At 35.4% G+C, this 19,237-nt stretch overlaps 1 protein-coding gene across 1 annotated transcript in view; it reads right to left on the bottom strand.

The window, feature by feature from the left end:
* Nucleotides 1-19,237, bottom strand: part of DPP10 (dipeptidyl peptidase like 10) — a 113,249-nt gene that overhangs the window by 89,448 nt on the left and 4,564 nt on the right. Inside the window, exons 2-3 of the mRNA XM_047772090.1 lie at nt 14,320-14,474; nt 7,056-7,153 (exon numbers count right to left, since the gene is read on the bottom strand). Of these exons, the coding sequence (XP_047628046.1) occupies nt 7,056-7,153; nt 14,320-14,409 (188 nt within the window). The 5' untranslated portion in view covers nt 14,410-14,474. The remainder of the gene's footprint in view (nt 1-7,055; nt 7,154-14,319; nt 14,475-19,237) is intronic.

Genomic DNA, 19,237 nt, shown 5'->3' with positions numbered 1-19,237 from the left:
CAGACAAACTTGTTATTTTACATATGCAGAATAAATGAAACACTGTAAAGATGTCACATCATATCAATCTCTATTTCTGTATATTTACACATTTGCTTCTTCAAAGAGTCACCTATATAAATACAAATATATGTGTATGCATATGAATGTAAACACTTGCACATATACATACATACACAGAGAAATATACATGAAATTTAAGAATACCTTTGAAAGTGAATGATTTCACAGAAGGAACAGTTTTGGAAAAATAAAAATAATCAAGATGCTAGACATTTATAAATAATTGTCATTTTCTATTGATACGTTTAAAACAATTATAAATATTCTAAACTATTTTTATTTTTTTCACAAATATGTTCAGTAATAAATTAAAAGACAAAGCTTATTATTGATTTGATAATTATTTTTATGTATCTCCCATGTTATTTGAGGGACTTGAGCCCTAGAGCTATGAATAGTGTATTTTGGTCTTTTCAGTTGTGGGACAAGGGTTGCTATCAATCTGATTCATAATATTTTTTAGCATACTTTTTTATCTTATTTATTTGAAAAATGTTTAAAACAAAGAAGGAATAAAATTGAAGGAAATGAAAGGCTACTGAATTTTGGGGTCTATGGCATCCTCAGGCTGGTTGTAGACTGGGAAAGCTTATGTTTTTTCTTCTGCAGTTTCTATTTCTTTCATCACAAATTCTATGTTTGAAAATTTATAAAATATATCACAAAATCCCCCAACACACACATAATAAAATGCAATAATCAATATCAATTCCATTTATTATAAAAAGAAGAAAATTTCAACAAATTTTTCCAGTTTCAGAATAGAGGAGATGCTTTTTAAATGGTTTGAAAAGTGCTAACCATGAATATTATCTTTAAATTAATCCATCCAGTTTTTTATGTTACTTAGAAAAAAATCCGCTATGAAAGAAAAACCTTATAAAACAAATCATCTGTTCTTAGACACATCTGGGTTAGACATTCAGCTTCATGAATCTTATATTTCTAACATTATTGAATAGTTATTGCTTCCTCTAGAAAACACATTGTCATACAGTGATGCCTGCCATGTTTTCTTCAACAGTCTCTTCAAGAAATCCAACAGCTTTCACATCCAGCTGAGTGCCTCTAAACATTTGCCTAGAAACTCAGTGAAATCATAAAATGAAATTCTTAAATAGAGTTAACAAGTCAACTTTGAATCAAATATGCAACTCTGTCGAAATCAATGGCCCTTATGATTCTTATAAAACTATGTCTTGTTAACTTTCACTGTGTTTTGTTCAAACTGATTTATTTTGCATGCATTACCATATTTGGCAGTGTGATTATTAAAAAGGGAAAATATAGGCACTAACTTAAAAAATTATCTAGAAGCTTTAGCATAGAGAAAAATGAGAGTGGGTACCACAATCAATCAGGAAAAGAAAATGCCAAATTGTGATTAATCGGCATAAATGTCATTCAGAACTGAAATATAAAACAATTTGTCCATTGTAAATACCTGACCAAATACTACAAAATCAAGGTGGGTAATATTTATTCAAAAATCTAGACAGAACTGACATGGAAGAATTTCAAACTTGATCAAAAATTTGTCTCAATTAGCTAAAGTGAGTAATATTATATTTTGTGTCAAATAAGAAGTACTAGCATGAATGCTTTTAAAAACAAATAACAACAATAGGAACTACAAACAAAATTTAAATATTCATCTGAGTGTTTTTCTTTCTAAGTATCCCTCAAGTGAAATGCAAGAACTTCTTTGCAATGGCTTTCCAAAACATGCATACATTATACTTACTACCTGTGATAGAAAATCTTGACTCAAAAAAAAATTCATATTTAAAAAACACTTAAAATTAAACTGGTGCAAATTTAGTGAATAGACAGTTTTTAAAGGAGAACACTAGCTTAGGTGTAAAATTAAGTTAAAATGTTATTTATAGCCATATCTCATACTTATCTTTGATTAAATAACATGATTATATGGTGTTTGTATGTAATGTATCTCATATTCACAAGCAAAATTTAGTCTCATGTGACATATCTCATGACACTCCCCAAAATAGAACTTGTAAAGTCCATTAAGAGTGATTTCAGGAGTTCCCATCATGGCTTAGTGGTTAATGAATCCAACTAGGAACCCTGAGGTTGTGCATTTGATTCCTGGCCTTGCTCAGTGGGTTAAGGATCCAGTGTTGCCGTGAGCTGTGGTGTAAGTCACAGATGCAGCTCAGATCTAGCATTGCTGTGGCTCTGGCGTAGGCCAGCGGCTACAGCTCCCATTAGACCCCTAGCCTGGGTACCTCCATATGCCGCAGGAGTGGCCCTAGAAAAGGCAAAAAGAGACAAAAAAAAGAGCGATTTCAAGTCATTGAAATTTCCATAATAAAGTGTTGGAAATATCCAAAATGAAAGATACAGTTGAAATTGACAGATAAGAAGGGAGGAAAGATACATTTACTAACTAAATCACATCCTGTATTCCTTCTTTCTTTATTCCAAGAACCTCAGAGCACATCCGCTTATGATTCATATCAACTTATTCAGCTTACTTATAAGTATTCAGGGTTCCTCTGAATGAGGAAGTAAGGAAGTGCCCTTACCTGGAAATGCCACACTCCTTGGCCTGCCTGCTGTAGATGTGGCTGTCCTGGAACTCCATCTCATGAACACATTAGATCTGGTGTCCCACGACCAATGGCCAGCGAAATTGTCCCTTCCTTATAACTGGCTTTCCTGCTTGTTCCTAGTCTCCATGGCTCTGGATTACCCAGGAAGTCCTCAAGGATCTGGTCCTCTTGAGCCACAGAGACAGAGACAAGCAGGTTAGAGGGATTGCACTCAAGTCAAGAAAGACTTTCTATTAGCTGGGTGGTCTGGCACAAGAGATCTAATTGTTCACAAGGGTGTGTGGAATGGAGGCCCCAGCATCACCAGTAGACAGGCATGTTAGTGGTCACACCTGTTTTCACTGGCTTCCTTTCCAGTCACTAAATTTTGTTCATAATGATGTTTGTACTCATTTGGTTACTCAAAGCTCACTCTCTTCAGCTAACCCAAAATCTTTGCCCCAAAGTGTATTGTGATGATTCTCATGACCAACTTATAGCCAGTGTCCTTCAGAGACTTCTATTAACTATTCATTACTTGCAAGAAGGGTCACTTCCATCAACACAGGTAAAATTACTAGTTAGATTTTATTGGAGGGCTCAGACATTCATTGGCAGAGTAAAAGATATAGCTAGACATGCTTCAATTAAACTGGAAGGAAAAGCATGGCAGTGTCAAGCCCAGAGTGACAGACAATATGACAATGTCACATCAATGAGATAGGCTGAGAACAATGGGTCACAGAGGGTAGATGACTAAAGAAAGATTTCAGGTAAGTAAAACAATGATAAACTCAGAGTGAGGAGAACCTAAAGACAAACCACCATCTTTATTCTTCAGCCTGGAGGTGAAGGAACACAGGAGAAAACCACTCCTCCAAAACAATGTGACAATCATATAGCAGCATTTAGAAACATCTGTGTGATTCATTATTATAGAAATATTTCCCCTAGAAATATTATTTTATTTAACTATTATAATTTTTAGTTCATATCTAAATTTTCCAATACAGGCACATAGGCCAGTGTCATATTCCTATGGGAATAAATGCTAGTAATGAATATGAGAATGCTGCTATTAAAACTGATGTCACAAACTAATTTTTATATTTGTACTTTTATTTTCAAAAATAAAAATAATTTGTGTTAGAATGCTTTAAGAATATTATGGTAAATAAAATTAGAAATATAAAGGAAAGTAAGTTCTGCAGGATACCCTGGTGTTACCAAGGGTAAACTCCATGTCCAAAACACACTGACATAGACAGTTAAACATGATTAGTTACATAATCTACAATGTGGAAGTACAGCAGATTTTCAGGAAAAGCCTAAGTATTACTTAGGTACATCATAGATATGCATGTATGCTTGTGTGTATGTGTGTGGGGGGGAGAGAGAGACAGAAAGATTTAAATGCACACACACACACATACACACCAAGATATTGAAAGAATTAGGGACAGAAACAGAGACAGAACACTTTTCACATGGCTTCAGAGAAGTTTGTGTATGTTCTTGTCCACCCTCCAATGTATCCCTAAAATGATAACAATGATAAATTTCCTAAGGCAGATATTATTCTGAAATCATTTGCATTGAATCATCTCCACTTGCCAGATCTATTGTTAAATTTGCCCCTTCTCCCCACCCCAAGCCCCACAGTTTGCAGAGACTGGACTTTACAATGAGGCTGCCTTACTCAAGAGAGATGGCTGGAAAATTCAAAGCTTTAGAAGAGAGAGGGTTCAATGTATTGATTCCTAGGACCCACTCCCTATTAGGGCATGGCTTGGTAATGACTGAATTGTTTTGCTACCTTGGACAAGTCCTGCTGGCCCATCCTGTTCTTCATCTACGGTTTCTTTGGATTCCATAAGTGAGCCTGTCCCTTGCTCCTTCAGTCTTGGGACAGTAAAAGCTTTCTGCTATTGCAGCCTATGTGTCCTTTTCCATCCCTTTAATCTTGTGTTTCCTTTAATCCTGCCAATATCTTTGTTAAAAGTCCCCTAATTGACCGCATTTCAATTACCCTTCTTCAATGTGTCAACTCTTTAATTTCCAGGACACTGATCTATAAATTGTGAAAAATAATATGCTTTTTAAAATCTCAAGTGTTGATCCAAGTAGGGAGAGCACGGTAATTTTCTAGCAAATTTCCATATGGCTAAATTACTATGTACTATGAAATGTTATGGACATTGATAATCCTAACACAAAATCAAGGAAAAGTATGAGTTTGATTTCTGTCTAATAAGGAGTCATATAAATGCAGTTTTCTTTGAGTTGCACCACAGTTATCTTTCTTTCGTTCATGTTTGCATGTTTTCTAGGTCCATCAAAGTAACACCTGTGCTCAGAGTGGCTAAATGCAGATGACATGTAGTTGGACTAAAGCTTTCACAAAGGAACAAATGAGTAAGGAAACATGAAAATTGAAGGATAGGGAATGTTGGAAAACACCATTTTGAAGTAAATTTTTATCTTGAGTTTTCCAACAAAAAGAGTAAATCAGACACTATGGTGCATTACACATGGCACAATTGGCACGTACATAGCCGTGAGGCAGAAAAAAGAAATGTGTTACATGCATTGTGTTGATAAGGTATTACATGACTCTCCCCAAATGCAGACCAAGTTGGTTGCTAAGCCAATATACCTGCATTACATTTAAGATTTTTTTCTTCACAGGATTTATCCTCATTCTTACAGGGATCTAGTATACAATTCTGTGTATTAGAATTTCTATATCTAAGGATATGTGATACCTTTTGGCCACAGGTGACTAATTTTATCATATTGTACCTCAAATATTAAAGAGATATATTTAAATAATACTCTAATAAATGACAACTGATTCTGTCTTTAGGAATTTTTGTATTTGATGAAACAGCTATATCTAGCGAATTCATTAGAAAAACTCTTAGTTTACAACATCGAGGTCAGGAATCACTACTTCTTATTACAGAGAAACCTAGATATCAAGAAATTGACTTCAATTTCAAAGATGAAAAAAAAAATCTGATGGAAATTTGAAATTAGTTCAAGATTAGGATATTCAGATCCAGAGAGAGGTAAAGTGTCTCATCCAAGATCACAAAATAAAACGGTGGTAGGGATGTACCCAAACACTCTGGTCTAGTGCACTTTCTTGTTAATTCAGTCTAAACAAATCAGAGACAAAGATAAGCTTAAAGATCACATAAAATGTTAATAATTTACAAAACTGCTTAATTTGTGTCTAAATCTTTCATGGCTGGTAGAACGAGCTTAGAAGTAGAAGTTTCTATTAATTTGGTCAACCTTACTGTATTCTAGAACATCAATTGTGATGGCCCTTTAAAGGTCTGACATTACAACCTAGATGAAATGCTCTACAACTTGGAAGAGGCTTTACTTATTTTCTACCTCTGCAATCAACTAATCTTAAGATTCTACCTCAAGTATATTTTTTTTTGAGCTCCATCTTTTCCATCAATATAGGAATCATTTATATTAGATTGTTAAAGGGAGCCTTTCCAGTGTAAGCATTTCAAAAAAATTCAATAGCTGTTCAAGTAGGAGATACCTCCATACACTAAAGCCTGCACTGTGAAAATCCCAAATATGATGAAATTTTCTTAAGTATGTCAACAGAACACCATTTGAGTAGAATATCTACTTGAATCAGCCACACCGTAATTATTGTTGATGTCATCAAAGCAAACTATAAGCTTAGCCTCATATCATTCAATACAATGTTTTCTAAATCAGCTGCTTATTCCATGTCCAGGACTGCTGTAAAGTTTCAAAGGGTTACACGATTTGCAAGAATCCCCTTTGAAGTTTGAGACCACTCTGGATTTCAAAATCCACACGCTATTTGATTAGCTGTTCAAATACTGGATATTTTGCTAATATTAACATTATGCTTCTGACGCATAAAATGTGTTTCTTTTCTCCCCACTCAAATAAGAGGGATTCTCATGTAGGATATATATACTTTTTAAATCTCATTAAATTTCCCTGCTTGGAGGAAAAAAAAGCTAAGGAATCACTGGCAAGTTACTGGGAAAAAGCTGGAAAATTACACATATTTTAGGAAGATTGTGCTCTTTTAAAGAGGGCCATTTATAAACAGAGTGTCTATTTTCAGGAAAAAAAAAAAACAATTCAATGGAAAATCATCCTTTGCCCCCATCTCTCTGTCACTTCTGCAAAAGATCTAATCCTTGGTACAAGTGTATTTAGTCATTTTGTGATTCGGCTAATCACCTTTAAAACTTTAAATGCTTCCTGGGAACAAAAGACGCAGAATGAGTTCATTCCTGCACTAACTGAGGCAACCTCAGCTTTATTTTCAAGTGAATTTGTTGAGCTGATCACATCTTTGTAAATTGCAACAAAATGATAATTGGAGTTAAAAGATTTCCTGGTAAAAGTGAAATTGAAATTACATACCTTGATTTAAAGCTATCAGGTGGCATGAGTTCCAAAGTATGAGTTGGTCCATATAGGTTTACAACATACAATTTGATTGTTGGGTTCACTTGACCTGCCTTTGAGAAAATGAAAGTTGCAATGCAAATACATTAAGTATTAGAATATATTGAGAAAGAAAGAAAATGCATTCTGATTCCTTAACAATTTTAGAATGGGGAAAAAAGTTTAATTTATTTGAAGTAGAAATGATTTTCAATTCAACAACTTGATTGCTTTCAATTGTTTTTTGTAGATTGCTGCTTCTTGAGCATTTTAGTCAGACAGTTAAAGGTGATAGAAAATTATGATGACTTTACCCATTAGGCAGTGCTACTGTGTTCTTTCCCTAGAATGACACCAGAAGGGCTGGCTTTACAAAACAACTAGCAGATCAAGGTTTCGCAATATAACAGGTTGTGAGACATAAAGGGAAGAAAGCTTGTCTAATTAAAAAAAGAAGAGGAAGAGGAAGAAAGAAAGAAAAAAGAAAACCTATCCAATCCAGATGCCACATGCTTAAAATTCCATAATACCTAATCTATCCCATGCATTAATCATTGTAAGTTTTCTTTTAAGTTTTAACGACTACTAAATGAGGCACAAATGACTCTCGGGATATGGGGCATGGAGCAGATTACCCTCATTATGTACCTGGCATGAAGAGTAGAAAGTGGTGAGAAAACTTGAGTTTATTAAGTCAAAATTTATGAAATAATAATTAGGTTATATAGCAGTTAGTATGTGTTAAAGCATCACATGAATTATGCTATTATACATTTCTAATACAGTTTTAAGACATATCATTTCTGGATGAAAATGGAGAAGTTAAGAACATTATGCAAGGTGAAATATCCAATAAGTGAGGGAGGGAGCCAGTATTTAAATCCAGGATGCTCTTAACTGCTTTAGTTTCGCTTCAGTTCATGCCTAGGCAATGGCCATGAAAGTTTCTCTAAATATTCTATGAAGTCTCTGGGGGCAGAAATGAGAACTTAGACTAATATATCTAAGGCATGTTGGATGAATGAATGAAAGAATGTTAATGTGAATAATTATCAGAGTCAATTTACTTGTAGCTCAATGTGATTATAAACAATACATCAGTATGATTGTGGTGTGGCTGTTTTGTTAAGAGAAGACAACTTGAGATATATAGAGAAGGATAAGGAAATTAAAGGTGAGTTGAATTAGGAGTTGCCTTCGTGGCACAGTGGGTTAATGATCCTGCTTGTCTCTTTGGCAGTGCTGGATCACTGGTTCAATCTCCAGCCCATACAGTGAGTTAAGGATCCAGTGTTGTAGGCTGCAGCTGAGGCTCAGGTCTGACCCCTGGCTGGGAACTTCCATATGCCACAGGTGCAGCCAAAAAAGAAAAAAAAAATGTGAATGGAATTAAAAGACCTGACAAAAATCTAAAGAGAATAAGAATAATTTGAAAATAACAAAGATCCATGCTCAAGGAATCGGTACTGACAAAACCCAGGGTTAATATGGGACCAGAAGCAACATAATGCATTCCACCAGTAATCAGTAACTGCTCCTCAAGAATGTTTTTTCAGGTTTTCCTGGAAGATAAAAATAACAAGCATGGAAGGGGATGAATAGACAAAGTAAAAGAGGATTTGTAAAGCAGTGAAAAATACTGTATGAGGAGTTCCCACATGGTGCAAGGGGATCTTCAGCGTCTCTGGAGCCCTGGGGCATAGGTTCAATCCCTGGCCCGGCACAGTGGGTTAAGGATCCTGTGTTGCCACAGCTGTGGCATAGGTCACAACTGGAGCTTGGATCTGACTCCTGGCCTGGGAATTCCATATGCCATGGGGCAGCCAAAAATGAAAAAAAAAAAATACTATGTGATACCATAATGATGGATATATGTCATTATACATTTGTTCAAACCCACAGAACATACAACACTGAGATGGAACCGGTAATGTAAAGTCTGGACTTTGGGTGATTATTTGGGTGTCAGAGGCGTTTCATCAATTGTGTATCAAATCAGATGCACAGCTCCAGTGGGGGATGTTGAATGGGAGCAGGGGCACACATCGCTTCCTTCCCTCAGTTTTGCTGTGAATCATAAACTTCTCTAGAAAATAAAGTCTTAATTTAAAAAAAAATGGCTAGCCCATTTGTAGGAGCATATCACACACACACATCAGAAGTTCTATCCAAAGAAAGGAGCCCAGAAAGGTTTTCACTGTAGAAATGCAGTGACTGTAAAGAGAGATTATGGAAGTGGTTCACATGATAAAGGGTTTCCTGGAAGATAAGCTCTGAGCCTACTTCACAGAGAAGGCTCTGGTGTTAGGTCTTATAAAAATTTTATTGCTCTCAAACCCTCCAGTGCCTATGTACATCTGTCTTGGGAAATTCAGCCTTCTATCTCATTTAAGAGCTCCCTTTTGTTTTAATTAAATTTCCCTGTTCCTTCCTGAAAATATTGGTCTTTCTCTGTAGTTTTTGAGTCTAATCATTTCTCTAGCTTGATCAGGTATGTACAGGTATATCTAGTTGTAAATTTACACCTAGATGTAAAATTTTAATTTAGAGCTTGGACAGAGTGTTTAGTAGTGCCATCCCAAGTGTTCTTTAACAAGCAGTATTAATTAGACCCTTAGAAACACAAATTCATGGGTCCCAACTGGACCTATATTCAGACCCAGAATCAGACTCTCTGGGTACAGACCTAAGAATCTGTGTTTTAACAAGAGTTCCAGATAATTATAATTAGTATTGAAATTTTAATAAGACACTGATATACATGTATATATCCATCTTCCTCTATAGAGATATATATTACTGCTCAGCAGGTATCAAAGGTGAACTTGCATGAAAATCATCCAGAGAGCCTGGAAAATTTCTTAAACTGCTAACGGCTGAGGCCCACCTCCAGCATTTCTAATGTCTGAATGGGTCAGGAGAATTTGCATTTCTAATAATTTCCCAGATGAAGCTGATACTGCTGGTAAAAGGGACACATTTTGAGAACTGGTTTAGCTTTACCTATGAGTCAGAGAAATCTGGGTTCAAATTCTGACTGTTATTTACTAGAAATGGACCCTGGACTGAATGTTAAAGATCCTCAAGTATGATTTTATTTGATTATCAAAAATGAGAAGACATTTCTTTAGGAATATGTCATCATCAGAAGTTTTGAGCCAAAGCAGGCTTCCTTTCTATGGAAAAAAAAACTCTCAGAGTTTTGTTATAAGAACCAACAAAAAAGATAATTTATGAAAGTGCCAAATATAGTATGTAATTAATTAACCTATGAATTAAAAGTAATGGTTATTATTAAGACATTTGTTTTGTTTTGTTTTGTTTTGTTTGCCTCACCTACAGCATGTGGAAATTCCTGGGCCATGACTGAACCTGCAATACAGCAGCAACCCAAGCCATTGCAGTGACACTGCTGGATCCTTAAGCCACTATGCCACAGGAGAACACCTACACCAATTTATAACAGTTAGTGAAAAACTGCGTTTATATTTTTTATCTTTGCATACACTGATTAAAGAAGAGAAAGTTAAATTCAAACAATTTTTTTGTGATTCCTTATCAGCGAGGCATAATAATCGTGTGACATACTTTGTTAAAGATATACATAGTTATTGCTGCATATGAAGAATTTTTTTTTCAGGGCTATTGGACTGTAACCTTATTCCTGTGCAGGATCACTAATATTTCAGTTGGCTTCTACATAAAAATAAATTTAAAGTTGCATACACATGGGGCCAGTTTTAGACAATTAAGCTGTCTAGCATTCTATCATCTCAATTTGATTTCTATCTTTCCATGGAGTTTGGAAATTAAGTGTGCATTGCAAGTTCATTTGTATCTTTTAATATCTGAATTTTTAAATAGTTTGCAAATTAGAGGAGTTCATCTATTCATTTTTTATAGTCATGTTTGTTACAAAGACTGCAAATCCACAAAATCCTTTCTCTATGATTCAGAGACACAAGCCTCAGTAATAATTAACCTTATTTTACTGGGAACCAAATTGTCATTAAACGAGATAATGTTTTAATTAAGAAGATTAACCTGAGGTTGCTGAGATAGAATAGTGCATCTTTTTTGTGCTGAATTGCTAATGATAGGGTATTTTATGAGTTCTGAATCACGCTGAATTAAGTAAAATACAAATATATTTGTTTAGTATAAGTATTTCATTAGTAAATCTGACCACATTGGGTATTTACCGTACTTGTTTTAATTTAGTTTAATTTGAAGCAAAATTTAGTGTTAACTCTATGCATTACTTCAATGTCTAAAGTACCACTTTTTGAAAGTTTCTTGCATAAGTAAGAGAAAAACAAAATAACATGTTTGTTAGTGGAAAAACAAACATTTTAAAAATCCAGAATAGAAAAAAAAAAACGAGAGAGACTTTGAAAATTCAAGTAATAGACCCAAAATGATAGGAAAATGAATTCTGAGAACAAGGACCAAAATCTAGACCTAGTTTCTTTGAGTCCTCTTGTCTTAAGTACCTGGGCAGATGCTTCTCATGACAACTACCTGAGGACATGAGATTTTTTCTCTTGGCTTTGGCCACTAAAATATTCATCTTGTCTTTATTTTTAATACTTCTCAGTGGTAGCATTAAATACTCGCTCAGGATGTATACGTGCTACATATATCTTGCATTATCTACATCATTTATTACATATATACACATGCATATAGTGTGTGGGAGGCTAAGAATGCTACTCATACAGAGCTAAGTCATCAGCAGTTAATGGAGCAAACAGACCTTCACCTGACAAGGAGATATTTTGATTCTAGCTACATCTTTTGAGATTCAAGTTAACCTCTGGTGATTTTAGAGAGAGCAACAGAATCAATAAATCTGAGTTACTTTTCCATTCTCAAAATAATTATGACTTTTATAAAAGGACTTAGCGTTTTAGAAGTGCAGGTTGCCCATTTGTAAAACAGAGGCAATTGAAAAGAGGGCCAAATGAGGAAAAAAAAGTGAAAAGTCTCTCTGCAAATATATAGCATATATATATACATAAAAAACTCTCTCTGAAAATATATATATTAACACACATGATTTAGTCAGTTAATAAACATTTTTATTACTTGATGCCAAGCTTTACTATTAAGAAATATTAATATTAAACAGTAGCTTATTAAATCACATAAAATTATCTAGATTTGTCAACCCTGTATCTTCTGATTCACTGCTAACATCTTTCAGTTTTCTCAGATGTTTCTATACATTCATTTGTTTGCTTCATTCTTGATAAAATTATGAGTCTTAGGAGTTCCCAACTTCAAGCACCAAGAGTCTATAATGTAGAAAGCAACTTGAAGATGCAGCTATTGCATATGGCTCTTATGTGTGAATCCAAAAACCCCACTCCTCTCGGAAAATGCATTATAGAAAGTGGTCCTTCCCTGTGCCTGATTCTATTCTCTTTGTGCAGTGCACAAACTAAACAGCCCTGAGCCACTGTCTTGCCTAGTGATGTGTGCTTTTCACAACATGCCACTCATTTCTCATTTTGTCTTTACACTGTCAGGCGAACTTTAATCCTAATATGTGAATCAAATAGTGTGAGATTAATATATTTAAGAGGTCTTTTAAAACTTTTTATAGCTTTTTTTCAAAAAAAAAATCAGATGCAAGTATGTTGGACAGGCACAAGTTGTCATCCATAACACACAGCTAAATCTATAACCAGAGAAGCCATACATGCTTTTCTCGGAATACAAGACAGATGTCTTGGGAAATATAATCACCATTTCTTCCTGAAGAGCCCTGGGTTTATGTACTTTTAGATCTATGCCCAGAGAAGACCCTAAGAATAATATTTCCAAACCAGGGAATCAGATTCTTCTCAATCCTGCTGTCTTCCTTAGTGACTGTAATACTGCAGCCTAGTGGAAGGAAGATAGGATGGGGAGAAAGCATGAAATCTCACAGAGGAAACAGTCTTCTTATCTCTGACTCCCCAAATTCACTGCTTTCCTTCCTCCTCTCCCCACCTTGGGTAACTTGAGTCTTGTGGATAACAGGAAAATAAGGAAAGTCATTCCCACTCTGACAATACCTTTATGGTAGGAGTAGAAAAATACATGTACTTTTTCCAGTATTTTCCCCAGTTAATGCAATGTACACATTTAAAGGTATATAACCTATTGTACTTTGGAAGCAGTGTACAACTCACTAAAAAAATGCTTAAAAATGTCTTCTAACTGAAATCAGCAGCCATGTCTTACCCCATTAAGAGAAAAAATAGATAAACTGGAATTTTCAGTTTTCTATAAGACATCTTTAAGGAATTAATGCTTGAGGAGGGAGACTCAATTTTTTCTTTGTTATACAAACACTGGGAAAATAAACTTTAAAAGAAGAGACATTAAATAATTTAAAACAGCATGTACTAGAAAAAAAGATACACTTTGGAGGTTTTTGTAGTCTGCTTTCTTGGAGGCTTCACTCACCCAATGCTTAAAAAAACTGGTTTGTTATCTGGGCGGGATTTCCATATTTGCTTCCCTAAATAAAACAATTCCATTTATTGCAGCTATGCCTGGCTATGACTCTATCTCATCATTGTATAAAGGATGTTCAAGAGTATGCTCTGCTAAAATAATACTGGTGTTAATGTTAATATTAATAAATTCTCTAAGCTTAGTATATTCCTCATTGGTGATTCTTTATGTTTAGTCAATTTTTTATTGAGATCCTTTACACTTAGTCTATTCCTTACTAGAGATGCTTTATGCATAGTCTATTTTTTACAAGAGGTTTACAATACACATTAACATATAGTAAATTAAGTGCACTAAGAAATCATCTGAAAAAAAATCAATTTTTTTTTTAAACTGAGAATTCCCAACTTATTTGACTGTGGCACTTTTTGCTCCTTTACAATACCTGTTAATAACTCACATAATATTCTTTGGATAAATCTTTGCCTTGGCATCAATGCTGCTTCTTATGTTTTCTCACCCTTTTTGCAGCTGGGAAGGTGAGGGATAAAGATGGAGAGCATCACAGGGAAAGAAATGTAGCAGAAGTTCCTGTACCCCTAAATCATCTTTACCTGTGTCTACACAAGTGCTATGTACAGACTATTCCAAGCTCTAAAATGATGAGTCTGTTGATAAGTAAGGGGCTTAGTTGGTTTTCCATAGACAACTTGCTCATGAACTGAGAATACTATCAATCAAGTCACTGGTACAAAGACAGCAGAAACTAACCAGCACTTCCACATTTACTTACCTTAGGATATGGATACTGCTTTCCTTTGGGATACAAAGCGCCAGTAAACCGGGGGATAACCATGTTAGGCACCAAGGAATCATTGATCATCAGGAAGGCAAGCCTTTCTCCATCTGGTGACCACCAGTGGGCGATATGAGAATGCAGAAGTTCCTCTAGAATAAACGAGTGTTATTTGAAACCAACTGTAGAGATGTGGGCTCAGTGACCCACAAACATCTGTCCTTGAAATCTCCATTGTACATAAATAGTTTTCTCTACAGTGAGTTGGGTTTTATCAACTTCATGGAGAATTCTCTTTCTGATTTACCCTTTTAATCCCAGCAAAAGCAGATGCAAAGGAAAGAAGGCATAAGGCAGTGAAGTCAAGATTTTATGGACTGTCAGTGAAGGAAGAAGATGAAAGCACCATCAGAGTAAAAACAATGAGAACAGGAATTGAAGACTGAAATATGGTGTAAAACCATACTCCTATCACAACTCATTCCTATTTGCATTCAATCATATTTCTATCCTCTCATCATTAAAGTTGAAGACCCGCTACATTTGTTAAACTATTTTAAGCTCCAAGGAAATGAAATAAAAATATATATTGGTTATCTTTCTTGTGGTCCCAGATACATCGCCCACTTTTCTACACCTGATTTCTGACACAGGAAATTAATCTGTATTAACTACATCAAAAGGGCTCCCATGCATTCTGGAGAATGGCCATTATGGTCCTTTGGCAAGAGAGTAGAAGGAAGAGAGTAAAATCACAATATGTATTCCCATGGCTTTGTCCTAAAAAGTCACCTGATGCAGGCTGTGCATTTTAAATGATGTCACTACTCCTGTCAATGCAGCCTCATCTATACAGTTTTCTCCTTTTCTATCTAGCAAAGGCTCATTTCTGTGGTCATAGGGGTGGGCACGGCTTGGCTGCTTACTAATCTAGATTATAGTTCTGTCGTTTGGATCTCCTCTACCTTTATCTATGTAAATTATCTTTTTTTAATAAATTCTTTTCAAATTATTGAATATGCTAACTCTTCTCCTTTTAAGACCCTTACTGATACAGTGGTTAATACCTGCTGTAGACTCAGACAGACCATCAAAATTAGATTTTGAGACTCAGAGATATATCTGTATATATATATTATACATCTACATTTAATCTGTATCTATCCACCTATATCTATATGTTTGAGCTAATACTAAAGTTTTCTGGGAGTAATAGGAGCATAGATGATCCATAGCAAGGAAATGGAAACATGAGTTATCAGCTGTCATTGGTGATAACAGAGAATAAAATACAGCTAGGGAAAAAAGCATTGGGAGGACAAGGGTTTATGACACACTGCTACTACAACAATAGCAACTGTAAAGATTTCAGGTGAAGTCCATATGATTCTTATAAGCCTTCAGAGGGATTACACAGAAATAAACAGAAATTGAAACAATGACCACTCAATTAGGAATAAACAAAAGGTGGCCATGGCAATTTTGAAGGAGTCCCTGTCTTCTGTAATTGAAAGGAAGATATGGCTGAGGCCCAAGAGAACATAGTAAGTGTGGCAGAGCTGCAACACAAATTTTAAACACCTCACTTGTTAAAGCTAAGAAAGCAATAGGGTGGAGCAGTATTGGGAGCCTGACATAGAGGATAAGAATGCTTGGGTAGACATGTGCAGTACACTTAATGCTTCCTTGGCCCATCTCATACATAACACATTTTATAGTGGAATAGTTGGAGATTTTGAATCTCAATATTTCCATAAGTCTTCGTGCTGATGGAGGCAATCTCTATCCAAGAGAGTTAGGCCTCCTCTGCAGAAAGGCAGAGTAGAAGATTAATTCCTGTAAAGTTTAAGAGTCTGGGAAGAGCTTAGAAATCTAGTAGCCTGGGATACACTCAGATATCTCTTATAAAGTAAGAGACAATGTGGTGAGATTGTATCTATCCAAAAGGAAAGAGGGACTAGACCGTTTGGATTTTGAACATCGTAAACCACATTCACATGTGCTGCCCTGTTTCGGTCCCAGCTGCTGACCAAACCTGTAAAGCCTCCAGCTCTGAGTAGAAGCTGAGCAGGAGAGGGCCGTGCAGCAGATCAAGGCCATGGTACATCCCTACCATCTTTACCTTGTAACCCAGCATATATGATGGTAATACAAGTGTTCATGGAAAACTGATACATTGCATGCAGCTTCTGACAATTACCACATGACAAAGCGCAGGCATTGCAAGCTTTAGAGAAATGCCATTTTCTCCTATGCTGATAAATATTCCTCCATTCAAAAGCAGCTCTCTGTTGAGCTATGGTAGAAATAATCAGCCTGATCATGGGATGCCAAGTGACTATGCAACCCAAACTGCCCATCATGAACTGATTGTTATATGATTCACTGACCATAAAACTAAACACATACAGCTGTATTCCACTATAAGATAGAAGTAGTATATAGGGAACTAGGCCAGAACACATAAGTGAACTGCCCATAGTATTTCATCATTTGCTTTATCCTCTTTCCTTCATCTCACATCTATGCCTCAGGGTGTGCTTTCTAACATAAGGAGGAATAAGTGAAGGCCTGGCTTATGAGCAGATTTATACAATCTACTTGAAAACACTGGTCTTGGACAGGCTCTGTAATATAATCTGACATAGAAGTGGCATGAAGATTAGATAAACATCAACCCTCCAAGCTGGAAGACTTTTGAACAAGATGTTTAGTTTTTCACTTCGTGTGGAAGGAGACTTGGCTTGAAGCATGGATCCATCCAGACTCATGCACAGTAACTAATAAATGGCCACCTGGTGAAAAATGTAAAAAGAGTAAAATTATAGATTTAGTTACAGGAAGTCTGGGGAAAGATAAGGACATAGACTTGTCAGAAGGGGTAAAAATTTAAAAATTTGAAGATATTAGTCTCCTGCTTAATGTTCACCAGAGCACATACATAGCAGAGGAGCCGCTCAATGGTCAGGTGGACAGTATGACTGATGCAGGCACCTCATACACCTAAGAGAAAATTCTATTCCTTAAGCTTCTTTTATTTTATTGATTGATTGATCAATTGATTATTACTTAATGAATTTTATTACATTTATATGTATACAACAATCATCACAACCAAATCCTTAAGCTTCTTTTAGAAATGACTAATTTAAAATTGAATAAGTTAGAGCCCTTCCTTGTGCTTCTCCCTAGCTTAATTGCCACATGTTGTTGAAAGGGAAAGGAAAAAGAATGAACAGTTAAGGAAGTGAGCTATGATTAACAATTAAAGCCATGTAATAAACTCTTTATTTTCATAAGGAGGGCATTTCCCGTAAAGTCTTACATGAAAAATACAAGTATTGGCTATAGTTATGCATTGCAGACAGGTATATAACTGGACTAATCCCACTCTACAATGAAAAGTAGCAGATGGAACTTGTGTGCTCCTCTGTGAAGTTCAGAACATTTTCATTTGAATAATAAGGATATCCACCTGGTTTCTGAGTTTGGGTTTGGTATGGCCAATATGAAACCAGGCAAATCAACTGAGAAGAATGTTTGTGCATGGTATTTTTCTGGTTCCCACCCATTGAAACTGTGCACTGTGACACTGAAGAAAAATATGCTAATTGACAACTGAGTGTAAACTCTAACTCTTATGAGACTTGAAGGTACTGAGAGATCAGGATGTGTTCCCCAAAATGAACATGCTGGGTTTCTAAGAAGCAGGTTCTATCCTGGGTGCTAAAGCATGTGTATGTCAGTTGCTTTCCAAGAATAGAAACTAGACATCATCTACTCTTATTTATTTCAGAGTGGTTTGTACCTGAAGTTGTACTCACAAAAATGGTAAAATAGCCAAGTAGTACACACAAAGGGTTATCTGATTCCTTTCAGGTACAAAAATAAAGCTAACTGTATAGCAAGGAAATAAAAGAATTCTTAATATGCATTTGCTTAAAAGTCCTCTTAGACAAGGCATACATTCTTTAATTTCAATTAATTAGGGCTTTTATTCATGGATTGTAACTTAAAGTGTTATTTATATTATATACTTACAAACACTGTTTTTACAAATTCCATTCTATTTCTTTTCAGTGTAGGTTTGGATCTTCATCTTCTTTATTACAATGATTTAGAAAATCTCACTGTAGTGCAGATGGGGTGCTCAACACATATTGTTTTATATCACAAACACTTAAAAATATAGCCTCAACACAAAGCACTTACAGAAAACTAACTCATGCAACTGTTGTTTACCGATTAGCATGCAATTCTGAAACGTGAGCTGATTTTATTTGTAGTTTATCAACTTAGATGGGATATCCTGAGGATGCCACTGTCAGCTTGTGGATCTGTGGTTGATTTTACCCCCTTATTTTCTGTATGTCACTGTCAACTTTCTTGAAAGAATTGTCTATATTTATGACACTCTCATTTCCCATTTACACTTCCAACAACAGCAGTCTTGCCTCTGGTACTACCAATTGACTGATTTTGCTCTTATAGAGTTCTTGCAGCAAACCTAACAGTATCTCTGGAATCCTTAGCTTATTTCACCTTCTAAGACCTAGCATTGTTGCTTATCCTATCTTCCTCTGGCTTCCACGGCTGTGTCAATAATTTTTCTTTTTTCCTTTTATCAGTTACAGTCCAGTTTTACTGGGATTTAGTAAGTATTCAATAAACATTTGTTGAATCAATGAATAGATTAATGTGACTTCCTGTGTCTATGAAAAGGCACAAAATAAAGTGAATATAGGCATTTTGCATTGTCCTCTTCATGTAATAAAAAAGTAACAATTCCAATTTGTTGATAAGGGTATTGTTTATCCTGTAAATTTTTTCTCTCACTTTTTGATTATTGCTATTCTTAAAGTTCAATGCAAAAGTCATTTCTTCTATGAAGCCACCCTATATTCCACCAATCCAT

This window comes from Phacochoerus africanus, chromosome 3, assembly GCF_016906955.1.
Source record: "Phacochoerus africanus isolate WHEZ1 chromosome 3, ROS_Pafr_v1, whole genome shotgun sequence".
NCBI classification, from domain to species: domain Eukaryota; kingdom Metazoa; phylum Chordata; class Mammalia; order Artiodactyla; family Suidae; genus Phacochoerus; species Phacochoerus africanus.
Note: the sequence above shows the minus strand (reverse complement) of the source record. Positions and strands in the feature narration are given on the sequence as shown.